We start from the raw sequence: 20,304 nt of genomic DNA, 5'->3' as shown, positions 1-20,304 counted from the left end.
GACTAGCTATGTATCCTAATGCGATTGTTCAAAAACAAAAAGGACTTATGTGCATAAAAATATGGCAGCTCTTTTTTTGGTACCAAAAAATGGCAAGTGAGGAGATGCCCATCAGGGAATGGGTGAGTTAAGTTGTAATATTTGATTGTAATGGAATCCAGTTGTGGTATAAGAAATGTCAAGTAGGATGATTTCAGAAAAACCTGAAAACACAACATGAACTGATAAAGTGAAGTGAGCAGAACCAGGAGAACATTGTTCCCAATAAAAACAATATTGTACAATGAACATCTATGTGAATGATTTAGTTTTTCTCAACAATATGATGATCTAAGTTAATCCCAAAGGATTCATGTTGAAAAATGCCCATCTGCCTCTAGAGAAAGAACTAATGATGTCTTAACCCAAATGAAAACATACTTTTCAATTCCTTAATTTTTTAAAATTCGTTTTCTTCCAGAAAAGGGCTAATATGGAAAAATAATCTGTATCAGATTGCTTACTGTCTCATTGAGGGGTGCTGGGAGAGAGGGAACAAATTTAGGACTCAAACTTTTTAAAAAAAGAATAAAATGTTAAAAAATTGTTTTTATACATAATTGGAGAAAATTTTTTAAAAGAGTAAGGAAACATGTTATTTTATATTTTTTTAACTTCTTTTGCTTTCTTCCTGTACGAATAATTCGAACATATAGTATACTTTTATATATCAATATACAATATTGGACATATTGTATACTTGACATCATACTTGATGAATTGGACAAATTCCAGCTCTTCTGTATGGATTACTGGCAGTTCAGCATTTTTTAATTAGTTGAATTTGTATAGTTCATATACAGTTATTATATACATATACCTGGTTATTACCAGGTCTTGTTTTTTTTAACATGGTTTTCTCTTTTCTCTTCCCCTTTCCTCTCCCTCTGATTCTTTTTTTTAGGCCTGGATGCAGAATAAAGTTCCAATTCCTGCCCCAAATGAGGTACTAAATGATAGGAAAGAGGATATTAAACTTGAAGAAAAGAAAAAGACACAAGCAGAAATAGAGCAAGAAATGGCAACATTGCAGTACACTAACCCACAGCTTTTGGAGGTAAGAAAACTTTAGGTTTTCTCCTTGTTTCTCAATCAAGTGCCACTTGTCTTTCTTTTATGGTTTCTTATGAGTATAAAGTGTCAAAAGTGGGGAAGGAAGGGGATTATAATTTTAAGAGAGTATTATTATTAGGTAGTGTTTAAGTCTAATTTGACTTTTATAAAACATTTTAAAGTTATGGTAAATTGCTAAATTAAGAAGCTAATTTTTTGTCAGAAGTTTATTATACCATTTAGGTCTTAATCAGTTGAACAGATTTGTATATTTCTGACAAAATAGAACATTCATTCTTATATTTAAACTTCTTTTCCTATTACCCATAGGAAAAATGTTCTCATTACTTGTTTTCCTTACCAAGGTGAATATAGCCCTGTCTATTTTTCCCATCAGCTAAATGACAGTCATTTTAAATTTTAATAAAATAATAAGTTTCAATTCATATCTTTCATTTTTACATCACCTACATTTCCTATGCTCTCCTGCTCCTTTCTAGAAAGCCATTCCTTATTTTTAAAAGGAATGAAAAAAGTTCTTCAAAGCTAGCTAATATATCCTCCCAAAATCTGAAGTGACCCAAACTCACAGCTCTTCCTTTCTACAAAATACTCTTTCCAAATTTTGGAAGCCTGAATAGTACTTCTGTCAGGAAATCTAATTTTTTTTTTCCTGAAAAAAAGGGACCATAATTCTTGCCATTCCTTTCACAAAGACTTTTTAAGGAACTGAGAAATATATAAAATGAGAGTTTTGTAGAGACGTTTATTTAAACAGTATTATTATGATTAAATGCTATAAACTTGTTTCATTATTATTTTTTTTTTTGTCTCTTAATAGCAACTCAAAATTGAAAGACTTGCACAGAAACAAGCCGAACAAGTCCAACCACCTCCACCACCAGGGGGTCCTTTACTTGGACCCCAGCCTTTTCCCGGACAAGGTCCAATGTCTCAGATTCCTCAAGGTTTTCAGCAGCCTCATCCACCTCAACAGATGCCAATGAACATGGCTCAAATGGGACCTCCTGGTCCACAAGGCCAGTTCAGACCTCCTGGACCTCAGGGCCAGATGGGACCACAAGGCCCTCCATTACATCAGGGAGGTGCTGGGCCTCAAGGATTCATGGGACCACAAGGACCTCCAGGGCCCCAAGGCCCACCACAAGGACTTCCAAGGCCTCAGGATATGCATGGCCACCAAGGAATGCAAAGGCATCCTGGACCTCATGGTCCAATGGGACCTCAAGGACCACCTGGGCCACAAGGTAGTTCTGGTCCACAGGGTCCCATGGGTCCCCAAGGGCCACCTGGGCCACAAAGTCATTTGGGCCCCCAAGGTCCACCTGGTCCCCAAGGTCATTTAGGCCCTCAGGGTCCACCTGGTACTCAAGGGATGCAAGGACCACCTGGTCCAAGAGGAATGCAGGGGCCTCCTCATCCCCATGGAATGCAAGGAGGACCAGGCTCTCAGGGGATGCAGGGTCCTGTGTCCCAAGGACCTCTGATGGGGTTGAATCCCAGAGGGATGCAGGGACCTCCAGGTCCCCGAGATAACCAGGGACCTGCTCCACAAGGGATGATGATGGGACACCCACCTCAAGAAATGAGAGGACCTCACCCACCAAGTGGACTACTGGGACATGGTCCTCAGGAGATGAGAGGTCCTCAGGAGATGAGAGGCATGCAGGGACCTCCACCCCAAGGGTCAATGCTGGGGCCTCCCCAGGAAATGCGTGGACCTCCAGGTTCTCAGGGACAGCAGGGGCCACCCCAGGGCTCTATGGGGCCTCCACCTCAGGGAGGCATGCAAGGTCCTCCAGGACCTCAAGGACAGCAGAATCCTTCAAGAGGGCCTCATCCTTCCCAAGGCCCAATACCTTTCCAGCAGCAGAAAACACCTCTTCTAGGTGATGGCCCACGTGCACCCTTTAATCAGGTATTTCTGGGTTATGCTTTATATAGATATTTGCATATTAATAAAATATGTATATATATACTACTCTTTAGGTTCATATGATCATATTGTGCAGAGTAGGAAGGGCATCTGGGAAACACCTTTGATTTATAAAATCATTTTGATATAAAATCAAAAAATTTAAAAGACTTATGCCTAGAGAAAGACTTTCCCAAAGTCATACATATATTTAATAAGTGGCAGAGGTAGCTTCAATCTCAAGGCCACATAAAGCATAGGAGACCTGAAACTTCTAAGGATTTAAACATTTTGGACCATGATTTAAAAAAGGAACTGATTGATGGATCAATGAACACAATGGAAGTGTAGTTTAGAATAATAGTATTGAGGCTGGAAAAGGAATTAGCTCTAAATTAGGTAGAGCCATATTTAGACATGTTACAATATGATCCTCTAATAATATGTTTAATCTTTATATAAAATAGAAAATACTTGTGGTGGAGTTGTAATAGGTAATAATGACAGAATGAACTATAAGAGATAGCTATCAATTTTTAACTTAGAGTAAAATGATATTACTTGTACTAATGATCCCTGAATGGGAAATTGATTTTTTTGTCCTTTGTTTTTTGTCTATTTTAAATCTTCTTAAACATTACATTATAGTGAGGTATTTAGAGAGGATGGGGTTTGAGGGCAGACAAGAAGGAGGTTCCCTTAGATGATGCTATAGATCAGTGGTGGTGAAACTTTTAGTGACCGAGTGCCCAAACAAATCCTCCCACTGCATATGAGCCCCCCTGCCTTACCCTAGACAAGGGAGGGAGGAAACTCCCATTGGGCTGCTGGGCAGAGGGGTGGGTCTCGGGAGAAATGTCCTCTGGTATGGTGGAGAGGGGGAGGGAAGCAGTCCTCTCCAGCACGTGTGCCCTAGGTTTGCCAGTTATAGAAAGTGACTTTAAAAACATGAATACCATAATATTTGAGATATACTATTTTCTTCAGTATTGAATAGTGGATTTCCAAATAAGAAACATAATCAAGCCTATAAAAGGATTGAAAATGAATTGGATCCTTTGGGTTCAAGATCTTGGTGCATTCTGAAATGATGGTTCTATGGATTATGATTTCTTAGACCACTGATACAAATACCTTGAAGTGGGATTTGGGAGAAGAGTATCTGTTAATAAAAATATACTCCTCATTTTTGAGTTTTCAAAGTAAGAGATAGGATTAAACTACTTTGTTCTTATCAGGTAAGTAAAAGACAGCTTTTGTGCATTAAAACTTGAGCTACTTTGTGTACTAGAGTGATCATATTGAGGTTAGTCCAAAGAGATGGTAATGAAGGCTTCTAACAGGCTGGAATGATATATGTGATTTAACTATTGTTTGGTTATTTTTCTTGAATTCTTATTTTTCCTATACAGAGAAAGTAGTCTAGAGATTTTATTTGGTAATTAATTAATCACAATTGCTAAAATTCTTTGGGGATACACCTGTTTGGCTATCCATATAGACCACTGGTTCGCAAACTTTTCTGGCCTACTGCCCCCTTTCCAGAAAAAATATTACTTAGCTTCCTGGAAATTATTTTTTTTTATTTTAATAGCAATTAATAGGAAAGATAAATGCCCCTGTGGCCATCACCGCACCCTGGATCGCTGCAGCACCCACCAGGGGGTGGTAGCGCCCACTTTGAGAATCACTGATATAGGCTTATCATAGATACCTCATATTTGACCACTGTTTATGAGAGTAAATAGTTCTGTTGGGGTTTGAGCCCATGTAATGGGGCCTAAAAATGTAAAAAAAAAAAAAATGCCGAAACAGTATATAAAAACAACATAAGGGGGCAGCTGGGTAGCTCAGTAGATTGAGAGCCAGGCCTAAAGACAGGAGGTCCTAGGTTCAAATCCGGCCTCAGACACTTCCCAGCTGTGTGACCCTGGGCAAGTCACTTGACCCCCATTGCCCACCCTTACCACTCTTCTGCCTTGGAACCAATATGCAGTATTGATTCTAAGTTGGAAGGTAAGGGTTTTGAAAAGACATATTTAGTTTTTACATAATATATAATTATTATATGATCACTGTATGATATAGAATGATATATATACATACATATATATATACATACTCATTATGCACATATGATGAGCTTAACAACGTTTTAGGTGAAATGTTGTCAACCTTTGGATATTTTTTAGCAAATAGTCCCAAGTAATTTTCACTAGTCCTTTCCATTTTTAATGTTAAATTAATGGAAAATTTGATTGCTCTTGATTTTGTTTTCCTATTTTATTAAAATTCTTAACTTTCTTGGCTGATATAATTGATCTTATGAGTCTAAAGTACATGTTTCCTGTTGTTATTATTTCCCATGATAAATAAATATAATGTCATTAATTTTTAAGCCATTTAAATGAAAATATGCCTTAATGCCCTTTGCTAATTATTTCCCATTGAAAACTTTGGGGCAGCCTTTTCTTACTGTTCCTTTGCTTGGTGATGAAATCGTTATTTATTAAACACAAACCTGTGGTTTCACCTCATTTTAAAAAAAAAAAATCTTTTCAGGAAGGACAGAATCCAGGTCCCCCACCCTTGATACCAGGACTAGGGCAGCAGGGATCACAAGGTCGAATTCCTCCTCTTAATCCAGGACAAGGACCTGGCCCTAATAAAGGTAAATATCTGGTTGGCTTAATTAAAGAGATCATACTTGACCACTTTGACAATAAGCAGGATTTAAAAATATTTGGTTCTTTTGGTAAGTAAATGATAGTATTAACATTTAAGCCTTCTAGAAAAGAAACAGAGGACAGCATTTGAGGTAATTGCTATATCTAGATTTGTTTTCTTATTAAATTTGGCTTAGTAGCCCATAAATACTGAGAAAAAAATAATTTGGCTTTTGTCACTAGGAGTTAGGAACTTTGAACCATAGTTAGCCAGATTGCTGTTTGCATTATTCATGACCTAATTTATTCAAGAGGTACAGTGTGGCATAGCATTTAAGAGTACTGGACTCTTGGGGTCAGGAATAACTGGATGCAAATCCTCTATTTGATACACAGCTAAGTTGTGTGGCCATAGGCAAGTTACTTGACTTGCCAGAGTCTCAGTTTCCTCATTTGTAAAAACAGGGGTAATAATTTCTCTCATTACCTACCTCACAGCGATGTTGTGAGGCTCAAATGAGATAATGTATATGAAGCACTTGGCAAACTTTAAAACAATACTTAAATATTAGTTATCATGGCTCATTTATTTCGAAAGTTTATGGTCTTTAAACGAGGTTTCCATTCTAGATGATCATATATGAATGCTCTTAATTATTCTTAGAGGACCAAAAGGAGCATTAAGGTTACATTTTTCCATGGAGAGTAAAATCCAGAAATTTCAACTGACTTAAAAAGAAAGAAAAAACTGTGTCAGTTGTTGATTCTCAGATTCCTTGATAAAATCATATTGAACTATATCATTGAAAATTAAAAAATCAGAAGCAATACTGTCAGCAATATACATTGTATTTATGAAGTTTGAAATTTTATAAGGGGAATTATAGGGAGCTGTATTCTGTATTTGAAGTTAGAATACATGAGAATCATAATCATAGTTTTGGAAGGGACTTTAAGAAAGGCCATCTTGGTCAGCTCCTGTCTTCAGGCAATTAAATAAATGTATATATACTAGGATGAGTTCCCTTAAAAGACCTCCTAGGATGGTGACTACATAGCTTTTCTGTGTGATGAAATGTGATTTCTTTCAGTGACAAAGAAAAGTTAAGCTATAACATAGTGTTTCACCAGTGTGATGCAAAATTTGCAGACATGTTTTTAATTAAAGAGGGAAACTATATTAAAGAGATAGTGTTAAGAATGTTGGGTAGTCTAAATTGAGGGGAGAAGTGAGCAGTGGAATTATATTTAAATCTGTATTTAATCCACACAAGAGGTAACTAAAATAGATCATTTTGGTGATTATTTTGTAAAACATTTACAAAGAATTTCTCAATTCTTTTCAACATTTCATATGAACCCTATATTAATTAGGCATGTTGCCCCCATTCTACTAGATGTAGAAATAAAGGGGTTGTCCCAAGACTTCATTGTCCTCATTACATTAGAATCTCCAATTGATTTCTAAGGTTTATTTAATTTTAAGCACTTTACAATTTAGAAGTCTATGTAGTTACTTTAGGTGTAAAGGGTTAGAGGATTTATCTTAGTCCCATTAATGTGGGAGGTAATAGTTAAAGTTATAAAGAAAGAAGTTGGCCAAGAAGGAAATATGAAAGAAAAGATTCAAAAGCCATGCTTTTAGATCATTTGGAACCTTCATAGAGGAAGAGTTTTGCCCAGAGGTGGAGCCATCACCAAACTGAGAGCCCCTCCTCTCTCTTCCTCTCCCTTCCCTCTGTGTCTGTCTCCATCTGTTTCCTTTTCCTTCTCTCTTTCTCTTTTTCTCTCTCTCTTTCTATCTATCTGTCTATCTCTTTCTCTCTCCCTCCTCTCTTTCTCCTCCCAGGGACCAAAGGGAGAAGGGAGAGCCGAGAAAGTGGCCCCGCCATCCCCTACTGGATTAATCAACGCCGCCGCCCCCACCACCGGTGGCCACATCCCTTCTAATTTGTAGTGGTGGGTTTGTTTCCTTGGAGGAACAGGGTGTGGGTGAGACTTAATATTTTTTAAACAGATAGGAATGATAGGAGGGATAATACCCATTAGGTAAGTCATAGTAGTGTGCCTTGAACCTCTTCAGGTAAAAAGTCTGTTCTGTCAGAGGCCGCACCAAGTTCAAGAACCATAAGGTGAGAGAAGCTGCTTTTTAGCTGCTGCATCTACACAATAAGAGAGGGGGTTATGTGTTGGAAGAATTGAAAGTCAAAATATAGGTACAGGATGTTTTAAAATCAGATGAATGATTTATAAAAGGGCATTGCTTTCTCAGGTATCTTCCTGAGCAAAGATGGCCTAGAGCTGAGCTAGTTAATGTAACTTAAAAAGAAGATGAGATACGGTGAAGAAAAGAAGGATTACAAGGGAAGGGGGATATTTCTTTAAATGTTATCTTTGTCCCAACAATCATCATAAGTTTTCACATGTGTTCAACTTTGGGGAGAGAAAAGAAAAATGAAAAAGAAAGTGATAGAGGGATATTGAAATGCTATGAATTAGAACCAGTCCTACATGTCATAATCTTAAATTGCATTTTAAAGATTTATTTTGCAAAGTTAGAGAATCCTTTTTTTCAACAAAACTTCAATTGCTATATGTGTTGACACAATTACATATATACATCTCTAATAACATTATATGTTCAATAGCTGAGGAAATAGCATTAAAAATGAGAAATTATAACTATGCCATAAATTTAATCAGCCACATATTGTTTTATTCAGTACTTTGTATAAGTTTAAAAATGTATTCAAATATTTTCAGAACCCAAATTGTTTCTGAACTCTGCTTCCTAGGAAAAATAATGTATTTTATTGTACTTTGGAGATATTGATAGAAGAATAACATCATCCAATAGATAGGGCCAAGAAAATATTTCAGTAAATAATAAAGGGGCAATTACTAAACTTAACAATACTTAATAGAATCTATTCTCAAATAACCTATTGTCTATTAGGAAGAAATCTGTGTTTTGTAAGAGACATAACGGAAAGAAATCTGTATGTCCTTTTTTTTTTAAACATTAAGTTAAAATGAGCCTACAAAATACAAGAATTAAATAAGTTGAATTAAAATAGTAATATTGGTTGATAATAGCTTGAACTTGGTCACGTGTGCTTTCTTAGGTTATGATGTTAGGTGCACAGTTGAATTCCTGGTCTGTTGCTTTTGGCATGCACTATGAATCTTACCTTCTGTCTCTTTATGAGCATGTCTCTAGCATATGGAATAGCATTGACTGGCCTTAAAAGAAAAGACTCTTCAACTCTTACTGAAAAGAATAGGAACAATGACATAAGGACAATGACAGCACAAAGAGAAATAATTTGATAAATAAAAGATACTCACTGTATTTTGTAACGTTTTACATACCTGACAATGAGAAACTTCTTGGAAAGTTTTCTAGAAGACATCATAAAAGTTAGATGTGTTCTCCTTTAGGTGATTCTCGTGGCCCTCCAAACCATCACATGGGCCCAATGTCAGAGAGGAGGCATGATCAGAACAGTGGTCCAGATCATGGTCCTGAGAGAGGGCCATTCCGAGCTGGCCAGGACTGTAGGGGCCCCCCTGATAGACGTGGGCCTCACCCAGATTTTTCTGATGACTTCAACCGACCAGATGAGTTTCACCCTGACAAGCGATTTGGCCATAGATTACGTGAATTTGAGGGAAGAGGAGGACCTTTGCCACAGGAGGAGAAATGGAGGCGAGGAGGCCCAGGCCCTCCATATCCTCCAGATCACAGAGAGTTCAATGAGGGCGATGGCCGGGGAGCAAATCGTGGCCCCCCAGGTGCTTGGGAAGGACGCAGACCTACAGATGAGAGATTTCCCCGAGACCCAGATGACCCACGCTTTAGAGGACGACGGGAAGAAAGGTAGGTGGCATACATTGGGGGGTGGGGGTGGGGGGGTCTAAGTTAGATTGGCCTTCAAAATGACTTCAAAGCCTCTCCACTTAAATAATGGAGTTATTTGCAAAAAAGGTTTCTTTAAAAAAAATTGTATTTCTTTGAGTTTTTTTTTTATTTGAACCTTATTCAAGAGAAAAATGCACTCAAAAGAAAGCTTTTCTCTTTATCTCACTTTTTCTCTCTTGGGCCTTTAAAGTCATAAGGATGCTATTTTAGTTGATAAGCATCATTCTCTTTTTGTTTTATAGTTTTAGAAGAGGAGGTGCACCCCAACGGCATGAGGGTCGGGGTCCCCCCCGAGGGAGAGAAGGTTTTCCTGGCCCTGAAGACTTTGGGCCAGAGGAAAATTTTGATGCGTCAGACGAGGCTACAAGAGGAAGAGATCTTAGAGGCCGAGGCCGAGGTACTCCACGAGGTATGAGTCAAAAAGCAAAGGTCTTTGGGAACTGTTAAAAAGAGGCAGGATAAAGAAAGTTATTAAAGTCCTGGAAAATAATTTGTGTAATGTTTTAATAATTTTTTCATTATATAGGGGGACGGAAGGGCTTACTTCCCACACCAGATGAATTTCCTCGATTTGAAGGAGGACGAAAACCAGACTCATGGGATGCAAATAGAGAGCCAGGTAAAGAAATGAGAAATTGTAATTAGCTTATGGTGACTATAAATAGGAAATAATGTAAATGTCAATACAAATGTAACTACCCCCACCTCCTCCATATACAAATAAATGTCATTTGCTTTTTCTCTAGCTTTAATCTGAGCCATTTTAGTTGTTTAATATATGCATTAGTTTTGTGATGTAGATAACTAGAAATTCTTTGTGAATACTACTTTTTTTGTGTTCATTGTAAGGCCCATCCACCACTTTTTTTTTTTTAACCCTTACCTTCTGTCTTAAATATCAGTTGTAAGATAGAAGAGCTGAAAGGGCAAGACAATTGAGGTTCAGTGACTCACCCAGGGTCACGATGCTAGAAGTGTCTGAGGGCAGATTAACCCAAATCATCCTGTCTCTGAGCCTATAACTATCAGTTGTACTATTTAGTTGCCCCTGATCCATCCACTTCTGATTAGTGCATTTTCCAAATGATGAAACTACAAGAATGGTCCTATTTACTTATACATAACAGAATATTTTATTCCATGACCAGGTCATGAGCATTTCCGGGATGGTCCACGTCCTGATCATCCTCCTCATGATGGACATTCTCCTGCCAGCAGAGAACGTTCTTCCTCTCTCCAAGGCATGGATATGGCTTCTTTACCTCCCAGAAAACGTCCCTGGCACGATGGACCCGGAACATCTGACCACAGGGAAATGGAGGCTCCAGGTGGACCTGCAGAGGATCGAGGCAAAGGTAAAAAGCTACAGTTTCTACCTGTTAGAGTTAATGAAATGGTGGGAAGTTCTTTCTCCAGGGGAAACCTATTTCCCTGCTTTTCCCCCTATTTTGTCTTCCTATCCACCAAAATATTTTATCTGACATAGATCCAAGTATAAGTTTAATTTTTATTAATAAGCATTTATTAAGCACCTTCTATGTGTTAAGTGCTTTACAAATATTAATTTCATTTCATTCTTTTAAACATAACCCTCAGGTTTACAAATTCTTTTTTTTATTTTTTGAAAGCCTTACCTTCTTCCTTAGCATTAATACCAAGTAGTGATTCCAAGGCAAAAGAATAATAAGGACTAGGCAATGGGAGTTAAATGACCAGGATAACATGGCTAGGAAGTATCTGAGGTCAGATTTGAACCCAGGACCTCCCATCTCCAGGCCTGGTTCTTAATCCACTGAGCCACCCAACTGCCCCCAACTTAACTTCTTTATAAGAAGGAGCTCTATTTTGTAGGCTCTAATTTTGTGTTTTGGCTATGTGTGAGAAAAGAAATTTTGAGATCAAGGTAACTCATAGGTGGGTCATATGCTCTTGAGAGAAGAGTCTCTGTATTTGAAACACTTTCTATTGCCAAACTGTCACAGTTCTTGAAATTGCACTGCTAGGGATTCATCCCTTTGGAGCCTGATGGTTTTTTGGTTTTATTCCTTCTTAGCCTCCTTTGCAAGGCTGTCATGCCTCTTAACCCTGGACATATTTCCCCCAAGGCTCTTCCTAGGCCCTCTTCTCCCTATTTTACTATTTTGTTTGCTGATCTCATTAGCTCCCATAGATTCAGTTATCTCTTATATAGGTGATTCTCAGACATTTTTTTCACCATTAAATTTTATTTTCAGTTCCATATTCTCCCCTTTCCTCACCCACTCACTCCCCCATCCACTGAGGTGAGATATACCGAACCCCTTACAAATATAAAGTTACACAAAATAAATTTATTAACCATGTTGTCCATACCACCGTCCCCACCTTACTCTTCCCCCTCCCTCCCCCCCCTCAAAAAAAAAAAGAAAGAAAGATGTCTCAATGGGCACTGAGTCACTAAGTTCTCTCTCCGGAGGTAGATTCTATTTTTCGTCGAGTCCCTTGGAATCCTGAGGGGTTACTGTGTTCCTCAATTACTAAATCTTTCACAGTTGATTATCTTTAGAATGTGTTACTGTATAAATTGTTCTCCTGGTTCTGTTCCCTTCACTTTTCAACAATTAATGCAATTCTTCCCAGATTTTCTGAAACCATCCCCTTCATGGATCCTACAGCACAGTAATATTCCATCTCAGATCATTCAGGCCAGTCCTAACCTTTCTGCTGATCTCTGGTCTCGTCTCCAACATCTTATTTCAGTGAAAGGCTCATTAAACATCTACTGCTCTGAATGTCAAGATGGAGCTCATTCTCTTTCCCCAGAACCCTTCCACACTTCTCTGTTACTGTCACCATCTTCCCAGGCACACAGGCTTAAAATATAGGTATCATCCTTGACTTTTAACAGTCTTTAACCCTCCATATCCAGTCAGTTAGTTGTCAAGTCCTGTTGTTTCTACCTTTACAACATTTCATGGATGTTTCCCTTGGTGTAGGCCCCTGTCACCTCATGCCAGAACTGCTGCAGGGGCCTTGTCTCCCTGTACATTCTCCTGTCAGTGCAGACGTGATTGTGTCCTCTTCCACCCTACCTCAGTAAATGGATGGCTCCTTGTTACCTCCAGGATCAAATATGAAATCCCGTTTGGCTTTTATAGCCCTTCATAACTTGGCCTCCTGTACATTTTCATTGGCTGTTCCCTATGCCTAGGACTCTGTCACCTGACTTCCCACAATCTCAGCTCAACCCTCACCCTCCTACTCTTTACTCTCAAGACCTTTCCTTTGAGACAAATCCCAATTTATTCTGTATACATCTTGCTTGTATGTAGTTGTTGGCATGCTATTTCTTCCATTTGACTGAGGCTTCTTGAGAGCAGTGATTCTTTCTTTGTATCCCCCAGTGTAGGCATTTAATAAATGTTTGTTGAATAGTCTTTTAAAATTAAACCAGTCTTCAAAAATCTCATCAAAAAACATATTAAGATACTCTTTTTGAGAATAAAACACAAGATATTGGTGTATAGAGGGAGGGAGGTATTGAAATGTCTCCTTTTTTCAAAGGGCTATTCTGAGGAATATTCAGCTGTCTAACCCAAGTGCATCTAGGTGAATTGTGTATAATTTTCAAATTTTATACAGTGCTTTGCACTGTACAAAGCATTTTCCTTATAATTGTGAGAGTAGTTCATGTAAATGTTATCCCTGTTTTATAGACAAGGAAACAGAGACACAGAAATGACTTATCCATAGTTAAGTGGCAGAGCTAGGACTTACTCTTGGGCTATCTAGGAAGAAAATCAGACAAGAATAAATGTGCTGTTGTTTCAGGACGAGGTGGCCCAGGACCATCCCAGAGAGTGCCAAAATCTGGACGATCCAGTTCCCTGGATGGAGATCATCATGATGGATACCACAGAGATGAACCTTATGGGGGTCCTCAAAGCAGTGGCACCCCTTCCAGAGGAGGAAGGAGTGGAAGTAACTGGGGGAGAGGAAATAATATGAACTCTGGCCCACCAAGGCGAGGAGCATCAAGAGGTGGTGGAAGGGGCCGGTAGAAGAGGTTTTGGCTGGGAAGCCCCCAGTCTTAACTAGACAGTATTTAAATAATTCTTGTGGACTCACCAAGAGAAACAAAAGGATTCCTCCTGCACCACCACAGCACTGGTTGGACTCTTCACTGGGCTCTTTTTAGACCCAGTAGCTCCCAATAAGGTCTTCTAGATCAATAGACTGCTGCTGGCTACATCATTGTAGCTGGTTTTCTGTTTTGTCCTGTCCACCTTTTTTTCTCACCCTTGCATTGTTTTGTGAAGATAAAAGCTGGAATCTTTTTTAGTGTTGTGAGACATGGAGCACCTCCACAAATTTGAGTTCATGTCTAATTGGAAACTTGTTTCTATATGTACAGTTTGTCAGAAAAAAAGTTAAGTTGTTTTTGTATGAATACAGAATGTGATTTGCGTAAGAATTAACCGAACAATCATTGTGTCATGATTTTTTTATTTACAACTGCAGTTGTGAAACACATGCCTTAATGAAACTCTAAACTATATTTCAATATCTCCAACCTTTTAAAAACTCTGTTGAGTTGTTAAAGAAATTCCATCAATGGAAAAGAAAATACTCCAAATTTTGAAGTTTGGTTATGATACCAGATGAAGTTGACATGCCACATAGATTACCCTTTCATCAACTAAACTTCTAATAATTATTAATTTCATTTGAAGGGTTTTGCATGATTTCCAAATGGAAATTAATTGATCACCATATATTAATGGTTTTTCCTGGTGCTAGCCCCAAACCTGCTGTCCAAGAAGAGGTGATTACTTTCTGAGTTTCATGACTGAGTCACCTAATTCTTGATTCTGGGTCCTTGCTTCAAGGGGGAATTCTTTTCCATTCACCTGAGGCAGAGAGAGGTAGGTTAGAAGCTACTTGTGGCACCATTCATGACACTAGAACTACACTGAACTATCATTGTATTTTTACCACTTAAAAAGAAATTGTCATTAAAAAATTTTTTTTACCTTCTGTATTTCATAAAAGTTATAGAGCATCTCCTTTTCAGAATGTCTTCTCCATCAATACATATTCTTGTAGATGGTAAATTGTAGTTTCTCATAGGTCACTGTAGGACATTTCTCTTCCTAACCCTAAACTAATAAATGTTCCATCTCATAAAAGAGAAACAGAAAATTATCCATTGAGAATACCCTGAAGATTATATTGAACATAGCTTGTGTGTATATACACATATATGGATGTGTGTATATATATATATGAAAGGAATTTGTTGTAAATATACTTGTTTATAAATAATGCAACCCTTCTCCTTCCCCACAAATGCATTCATTATACTAAAATTTCCTTTAAATTACAGGCAGCTAGATGCACAGGTTTTTCTCTCAAGTGGTAGTAGTACCTGGGTAACACTAGGCAATGATCAGCATTTCACCAGTCCATCATTATAACCAAACAAATAGTTAACAAGAGGGTTATGGATAATATTGTATTTCTAAAGGATAATCATTATGCTTTTAATGAGTTTTTACTTCATATAACAGACCTTTGAGGTTAAGCAATTTAAGCAAAAACTATTGAGTTACAACTGTCTTGTGAAAGTGAATAAGATTTGGCTTGCAATATAGTGTGACTTTTCTCTGGATGGTGATTAATCCAAAGCATATTGTGTAATCAAAAGCTGTTTAGTAGACAGCAAATAGTTGACAAAAAATTCTAATGGGAGCGTGTTGAAACTGAAGATTATTTCAGAAAGAGAATTGGATCATCAAAATTTGGGACTTTTACTAATGTTTGGCTCAAAACATTTTTTTTCTTCTGCATTGGCTGTTTATGGTGAGAGCTAGAAAAGATGCAAGGAAGGCATTAAACTGACTTTCCAGTAATTGAACCTATACAACTTGGAGCAGAAAAGTCCATTTAAAACCCTTGTAGAGGATAAAATCAAGAAATCGATTTAGCTTCATCCTTTAAGAGACACAGGACCAATAAAAATTACTTTAAACTTCCACCGTCAGCTGGAAAACTAGCCCTAAATAAGCTGGAAGTATTAACTTTTTGTATCTTGAAACAAAGATTCAAGAAACAATTTATTACTTAAGAGTGGGAAGGTACTTTAGTGATCATCTAGTCTAGGACTCTGGCAATCTAGGACTCTGGCAATCTATGGACTTCACAAAAGTGTTTTTAAATGCAAAAAGCATATTAGGTTATAAAGGAAGTGAATTCTATTGAAATAGATAGTTATCAGTTCAGTGGATTGAGAGCCAGGCCTAGAGATGGGAAATTGTAGGTTCAAATCTGGTCACACTTCTGTGTGACCCTGGGCAAGCCACTTAACCCCCATTACCTAGCCCTTACCATTCTTTTGCCTTAGAATCAATACAAAGTATTGACTCCAAGACAGAAGGTAAGGTTTTAAAAAACAAAAGAAAACAAAACAGAAAGTTCACAGACTCTTAGATTAAGAATGCCTGACTAGAGGAAGGCCTTCATTTTTACAAGTAGGGTAAGAGACCCAAGGTCACAAGTTAAAATATTATTATTAAGGGCTTCAAGTTTATTTTCTAAGGGTCTATCTGGAAATGGAGGTAAATAAGAAAAATCAAATCGTATTCTCTTCAAAGCTGAAAACCTAAAATTATATTTTATAGAAACCCAAGAGATAAAAGATATATGTAAAAGAAGTCAACAATAAATCATAAAATTTATTATTAGGCTTATATTAGGCTGTTCTCCAGATCTGTTTAAGCATTTCTTGTAATTTTAGGTTCTGTGCCTTGATCAAAAGCAATCAAAACTCAGTACAGAATGAACTGCATTGTTGCTAAGAAACAAGGATTTTACCCCTGCAGAATAATCCACTTATTTAAATGCATAGAGATAATGTGCATGGAATTCTGAATTGTTAATGGACATTGTACATATGAAATATTATGATTTTTAATTTGTATAAAAGTTAGATCTTTAATGAATATCTGAAGTCTTGTTAAATGCTATTACATATTTAGGACAAGCACTGGTCTTAAATCCTCTTAAAATTTTAAGTAAGCATCAAAACGGAAAGCACTTGGCTTATGAATATTATGTGCTTTGAACATAAAATCTTTTTCAGCCAGTTACACTATGCTCATTCCAAAGAGACACTTACTGTAAAATAAGTGATAAAGTAGACAAGATATACATTCACACAAAATGCTCATAAAGAATTTTCACAAGGCAGTGGTACCAATTTTTCTGATTTGAAAGTCAAAATTTATTGTAACCAAATATATTAATACAATATTGTGATGTCTGTATTTGAGAGGTAGGTAGTTATCTCTATTTTACAGCTAGGGAAATCGAGGCAGAAAGTTATCATTTGTTCAGGTCTACACAGACTATCAAAAGAATTTCAGTGATAATATAGATACCATGAATGGGATATGAGCTATCCACAACCCATCCTTATTATGTTCTTGGCAACTGACATCTCCTATACAAGGTTTGGCAGACAGACACTGAAAGTTAACTTGACCCTTCTGAGAAGCATGGAAAAAATATAAGGGCACATATCTCAATCCAACTTGACTTGTACCAGTTACACATCTTTCTAGTGCCACTTGGTGTACTGCTTTCTATTAAGAGTACTGTACGTTACTCTATGTTATAATCTAGCCTAAAATCACAATGGTGAAGCCAATTTTTCAAGCATAAAGTCTTATTCAAGATTTACAAATTTTAAATATATAACAGTATGATACACATTTTCTGACGTGTTTTGATAAGTTTTTGTTTAGTTGGTAGACTCACGATCAAATATAAAGTGCAATTTAAGCTTGTAAATAAGGAGTAAACAGTAAGATCGAACAAGCCAAGAACAAGGAATGTAATCTATTAATGGAAACACCAACAGTACCTTACAATTTTGTCCGTTTAAAAAGAACTCTTAAATATATACAGCACCAGGTAGCTGTATTCCCGGCTGATACCTTTCAACTAGCCAGGATGACAGCTCATTTTGAGGCAAGTTCTAGGAATTACGAGGTACACATTTCTCTTCCTATCGCTTGAGCTTCCTGAAGCAGCCCATTTTTCTTTAAATCCTACAAGGCACTATAATAGCAAACTACAATGGCAAAACAGTATAAAGACAAATGAAAAACTGGGATGAGCTACATAACTATAAATAAAATTTTAAGTTTTTAATATTCAACTTGTAATAAAATTGCACTTGGGCCTAAGTTCACTCACACTGTAGACAGCAAAAAGAAAAATTTGTTTAAAAGTACTGGCGAGAGAAAAAAAGGCTACATGTGTGGCAATGTATGCTCTCGCAATTTTAAATGAAAAGTAGAATACTACTCCCACCCAAACTAAAATGAAATAAAAACAGGCTAACTGGATAAAAGTCCAAATGGAAGTCTTGTTCTTTTCTACTGAACTTATTTTAATACAATGAAAAGAGAAAACCCTAAAAGTTATTCCGCAGGTAAAGTAAAAATTCACCAGAAAAATCTTCGTGATTAATTATAGCAAAGTCGAGGAACCAAGTTGGCGCTCGCTCCCCTTTCACAGGCATCCCCTGGGCTCCACTCAGTTTGGACGATTTGGTCCGTAGGCTACCAGGTTCCTTAATACTCGATGTGGCGCCTCCTAGGCTTGCGTCAAAACCATCGCCGTCTCGTCATGCAGCTTAGACGCTCTTCGGGGACTTGGGCCCGGGGCCTCGGGTATCCTCGTAGCGAGAAGCCGGCACCGTCTCCGAGTGGGCCCCGGGGGATCTCAGTTCACACGGGCAGGGTTCGGGCCAGACCACCGCACAGGCTCCCAAGCGCGTAGCGAAGAGCCGGGCCGCTGCCCCAGGGTAGGAGGCCTAGTAGCGCAGCCAGTAACGCGGCCAGCTGGGCGACGGCTCCGAGCGCGGTGAGCGCCGTGCTGCGCAGCCCCAGCGCCGCGTACAGCGTGCCGCCCAGCGCCGCCAGGTAGAACAGCGCGCCACGGGACGGCCGTTCCTCGCAGCGCAGCAGCCGGAGGCAGGCGGGGCCCCCGCGTAGCAGTGCAGCAGCTGCCAGCGCGAACACCGACCCCAGCGACCAGAGCAGGGCGAACTTGCGGGCGCGGAGCAGCAGTACCGGCGCGTAGAGCGCGGCCAGCCCGAAGCAGAGCACCGCTAGCACCAAGCACACCCCGCTCGCCGTCAGGCGCTGCCAGCGCGAAAGACTCGGCAGGCACGGAGGCCCGGGGCCCGGCTCTGGCTCCTCCGGCGGCAGCGCCGAACTCCGCGGCCAGGCCCACGCTAGGCCTCCCCGGCTTGGGAATGGATTCACCCGGCCCAGCCAGACTCCCACGGAGGACGCACCCCCGGCTTCCGCCGCCTCCTTCCCCTCTGTGGGCAGCAGGGGAACTGTATCCGCCGAGCCTGCGCCTTTCGACTGGGCCAGGTATTCCTGTAGTTGCCGGTTGAGGTCTGCCATGTTGTAAGGTGCGGGGAGTCGTCTGGAGTGCTTCCGGGTCAGCCGTGGTCGCTCACAGGCCACCTAATGAGTTTCGCCAGGGGGCGGCACGTGTAAGGCAGGAGGGGCGGAGCCGTAGCTTCGAGCTCTCCTTCCGCCTTCGGAGCCCTGGATTCTTGCTACAACCGCGATGTACTCTGACACTCTGACGGTTGTCCAGGAATGGCTTGTGATGCGCAGTGTTAGGTGCACAAAGTTTACACAAAATTGAGACAAGGCTTGGGGATTCGATTGAACTTTGAGCTCTTTAAAGTGAACATTAATACAAGATATGGACTGTAGTTTTAAAGGGCCTCCTTTTGGAAATTCTGCAAGGAGCCTACTGTTCGATTAAGGATTGAACATTCACACCATTTAAATGAGCATTAATTTAATATGAGCTTTGGTAGGTCCTCCCCTTGGGGGGAAGTGCCCAGAGAACAATCAAAAAGATCACATCCAGAAAAGCCAGATGAAATATGAAAAACAGCAAGCAAAAAAGATTAGGAAGAATCATTTAACGTGCCAAAATTTCAAGGAAGAACTCTCTGTTCACCTGGAAAATCAATTTGCCAGAAATTCAATTTAGATTAGTATTCTCTCAACCATATACTACTAAATTACTTCAAAATATGTGTTCTGAATGTTAAATTTTCAAATCGGCTTTCTCTCCCGCTTTCCTCCTTCCATCTCTCCCATTGAGAAAGCAAGAAAAGTGAAACTCTTGTTATAAAATGATAAAGTCAAGCAAAACATTTTTACATTTGCCATGTAAAAAAAAAGTATAATGCCACAATCTTGAGTCTGCTATCTTTCAAGAGGTGGGTAGCATGTTTCTTCCTGAGTCCTCTGAAACTGGTGGTTTTTCGTGTTACAATTTTTTAAAAGTAGAAACAAGCCAAATATGATACCTTTCACAGCTGTAATTGGGAGAATTCTCAACCAAACAAATGAAAGAGATTGTGAAAGGGAAAATAGATCATTTCACATACAGAAAAAGCTTTTGTACGGGTAAATTCATCACAACTAGGATGAGAACTCATTTATTAAAAAATATATATTTATCAAATGTCTGACACAGGTTTAATATCCAAAAAATATAGAGAACTAACACCAACATATGTAACATCAGGAGCAATTCTTCAATAGATAGTCAAAGATTGTGAATAGTCTCAAAATAAGAATTACATACTATTAACAACTATTTGA

General features: G+C 38.8%; 2 protein-coding genes across 3 annotated transcripts in view; one reads left to right on the top strand and one right to left on the bottom strand.

Annotated features, from left to right (window-relative positions):
* The window catches only part of WDR33 (WD repeat domain 33), a 113,263-nt gene extending 99,185 nt beyond the window's left edge, over positions 1–14,078 (top strand). The window contains exons 15-22 of the mRNA XM_044669970.1: positions 944–1,096; positions 1,934–3,031; positions 5,591–5,699; positions 9,136–9,574; positions 9,859–10,025; positions 10,143–10,235; positions 10,765–10,971; positions 13,427–14,078. Coding sequence (XP_044525905.1) covers positions 944–1,096; positions 1,934–3,031; positions 5,591–5,699; positions 9,136–9,574; positions 9,859–10,025; positions 10,143–10,235; positions 10,765–10,971; positions 13,427–13,656 — 2,496 coding nt within the window. The 3' untranslated portion in view covers positions 13,657–14,078. The remainder of the gene's footprint in view (positions 1–943; positions 1,097–1,933; positions 3,032–5,590; positions 5,700–9,135; positions 9,575–9,858; positions 10,026–10,142; positions 10,236–10,764; positions 10,972–13,426) is intronic.
* Positions 14,079–14,158: 80 nt separating this feature from the next.
* Positions 14,159–19,077, bottom strand: SFT2D3 (SFT2 domain containing 3). Of its 2 annotated transcripts, none has more exons than XM_044669971.1 (2): positions 18,110–19,077; positions 14,159–14,505 (listed from the first exon to the last, which is right to left on the bottom strand). In XM_044669971.1, the coding sequence occupies exon 1, from the start codon at positions 19,075–19,077 to the stop codon at positions 18,391–18,393; it is 687 nt and encodes a 228-aa protein (XP_044525906.1). In that variant the 3' UTR covers positions 14,159–14,505; positions 18,110–18,390. The 2 variants fall into 2 exon arrangements, 1 of the variants encoding a protein (XP_044525906.1); XR_006505815.1 differs by lacking the exon at positions 18,110–19,077 and adding an exon at positions 14,629–14,801.
* Between the last annotated feature and the right edge of the window lie 1,227 nt (positions 19,078–20,304).

This window comes from Gracilinanus agilis, chromosome 3 (assembly GCF_016433145.1).
Source record: "Gracilinanus agilis isolate LMUSP501 chromosome 3, AgileGrace, whole genome shotgun sequence".
NCBI classification, from domain to species: domain Eukaryota; kingdom Metazoa; phylum Chordata; class Mammalia; order Didelphimorphia; family Didelphidae; genus Gracilinanus; species Gracilinanus agilis.
This window is presented reverse-complemented; position numbering and strand designations above follow the sequence as displayed.

What these genes read in the sequence shown, in the direction of transcription:
- SFT2D3 (XM_044669971.1), bottom strand. Translation starts at nt 19,077, where the DNA reads ATGGCAGACCTCAACCGGCAACTACAGGAATACCTGGCCCAGTCGAAA.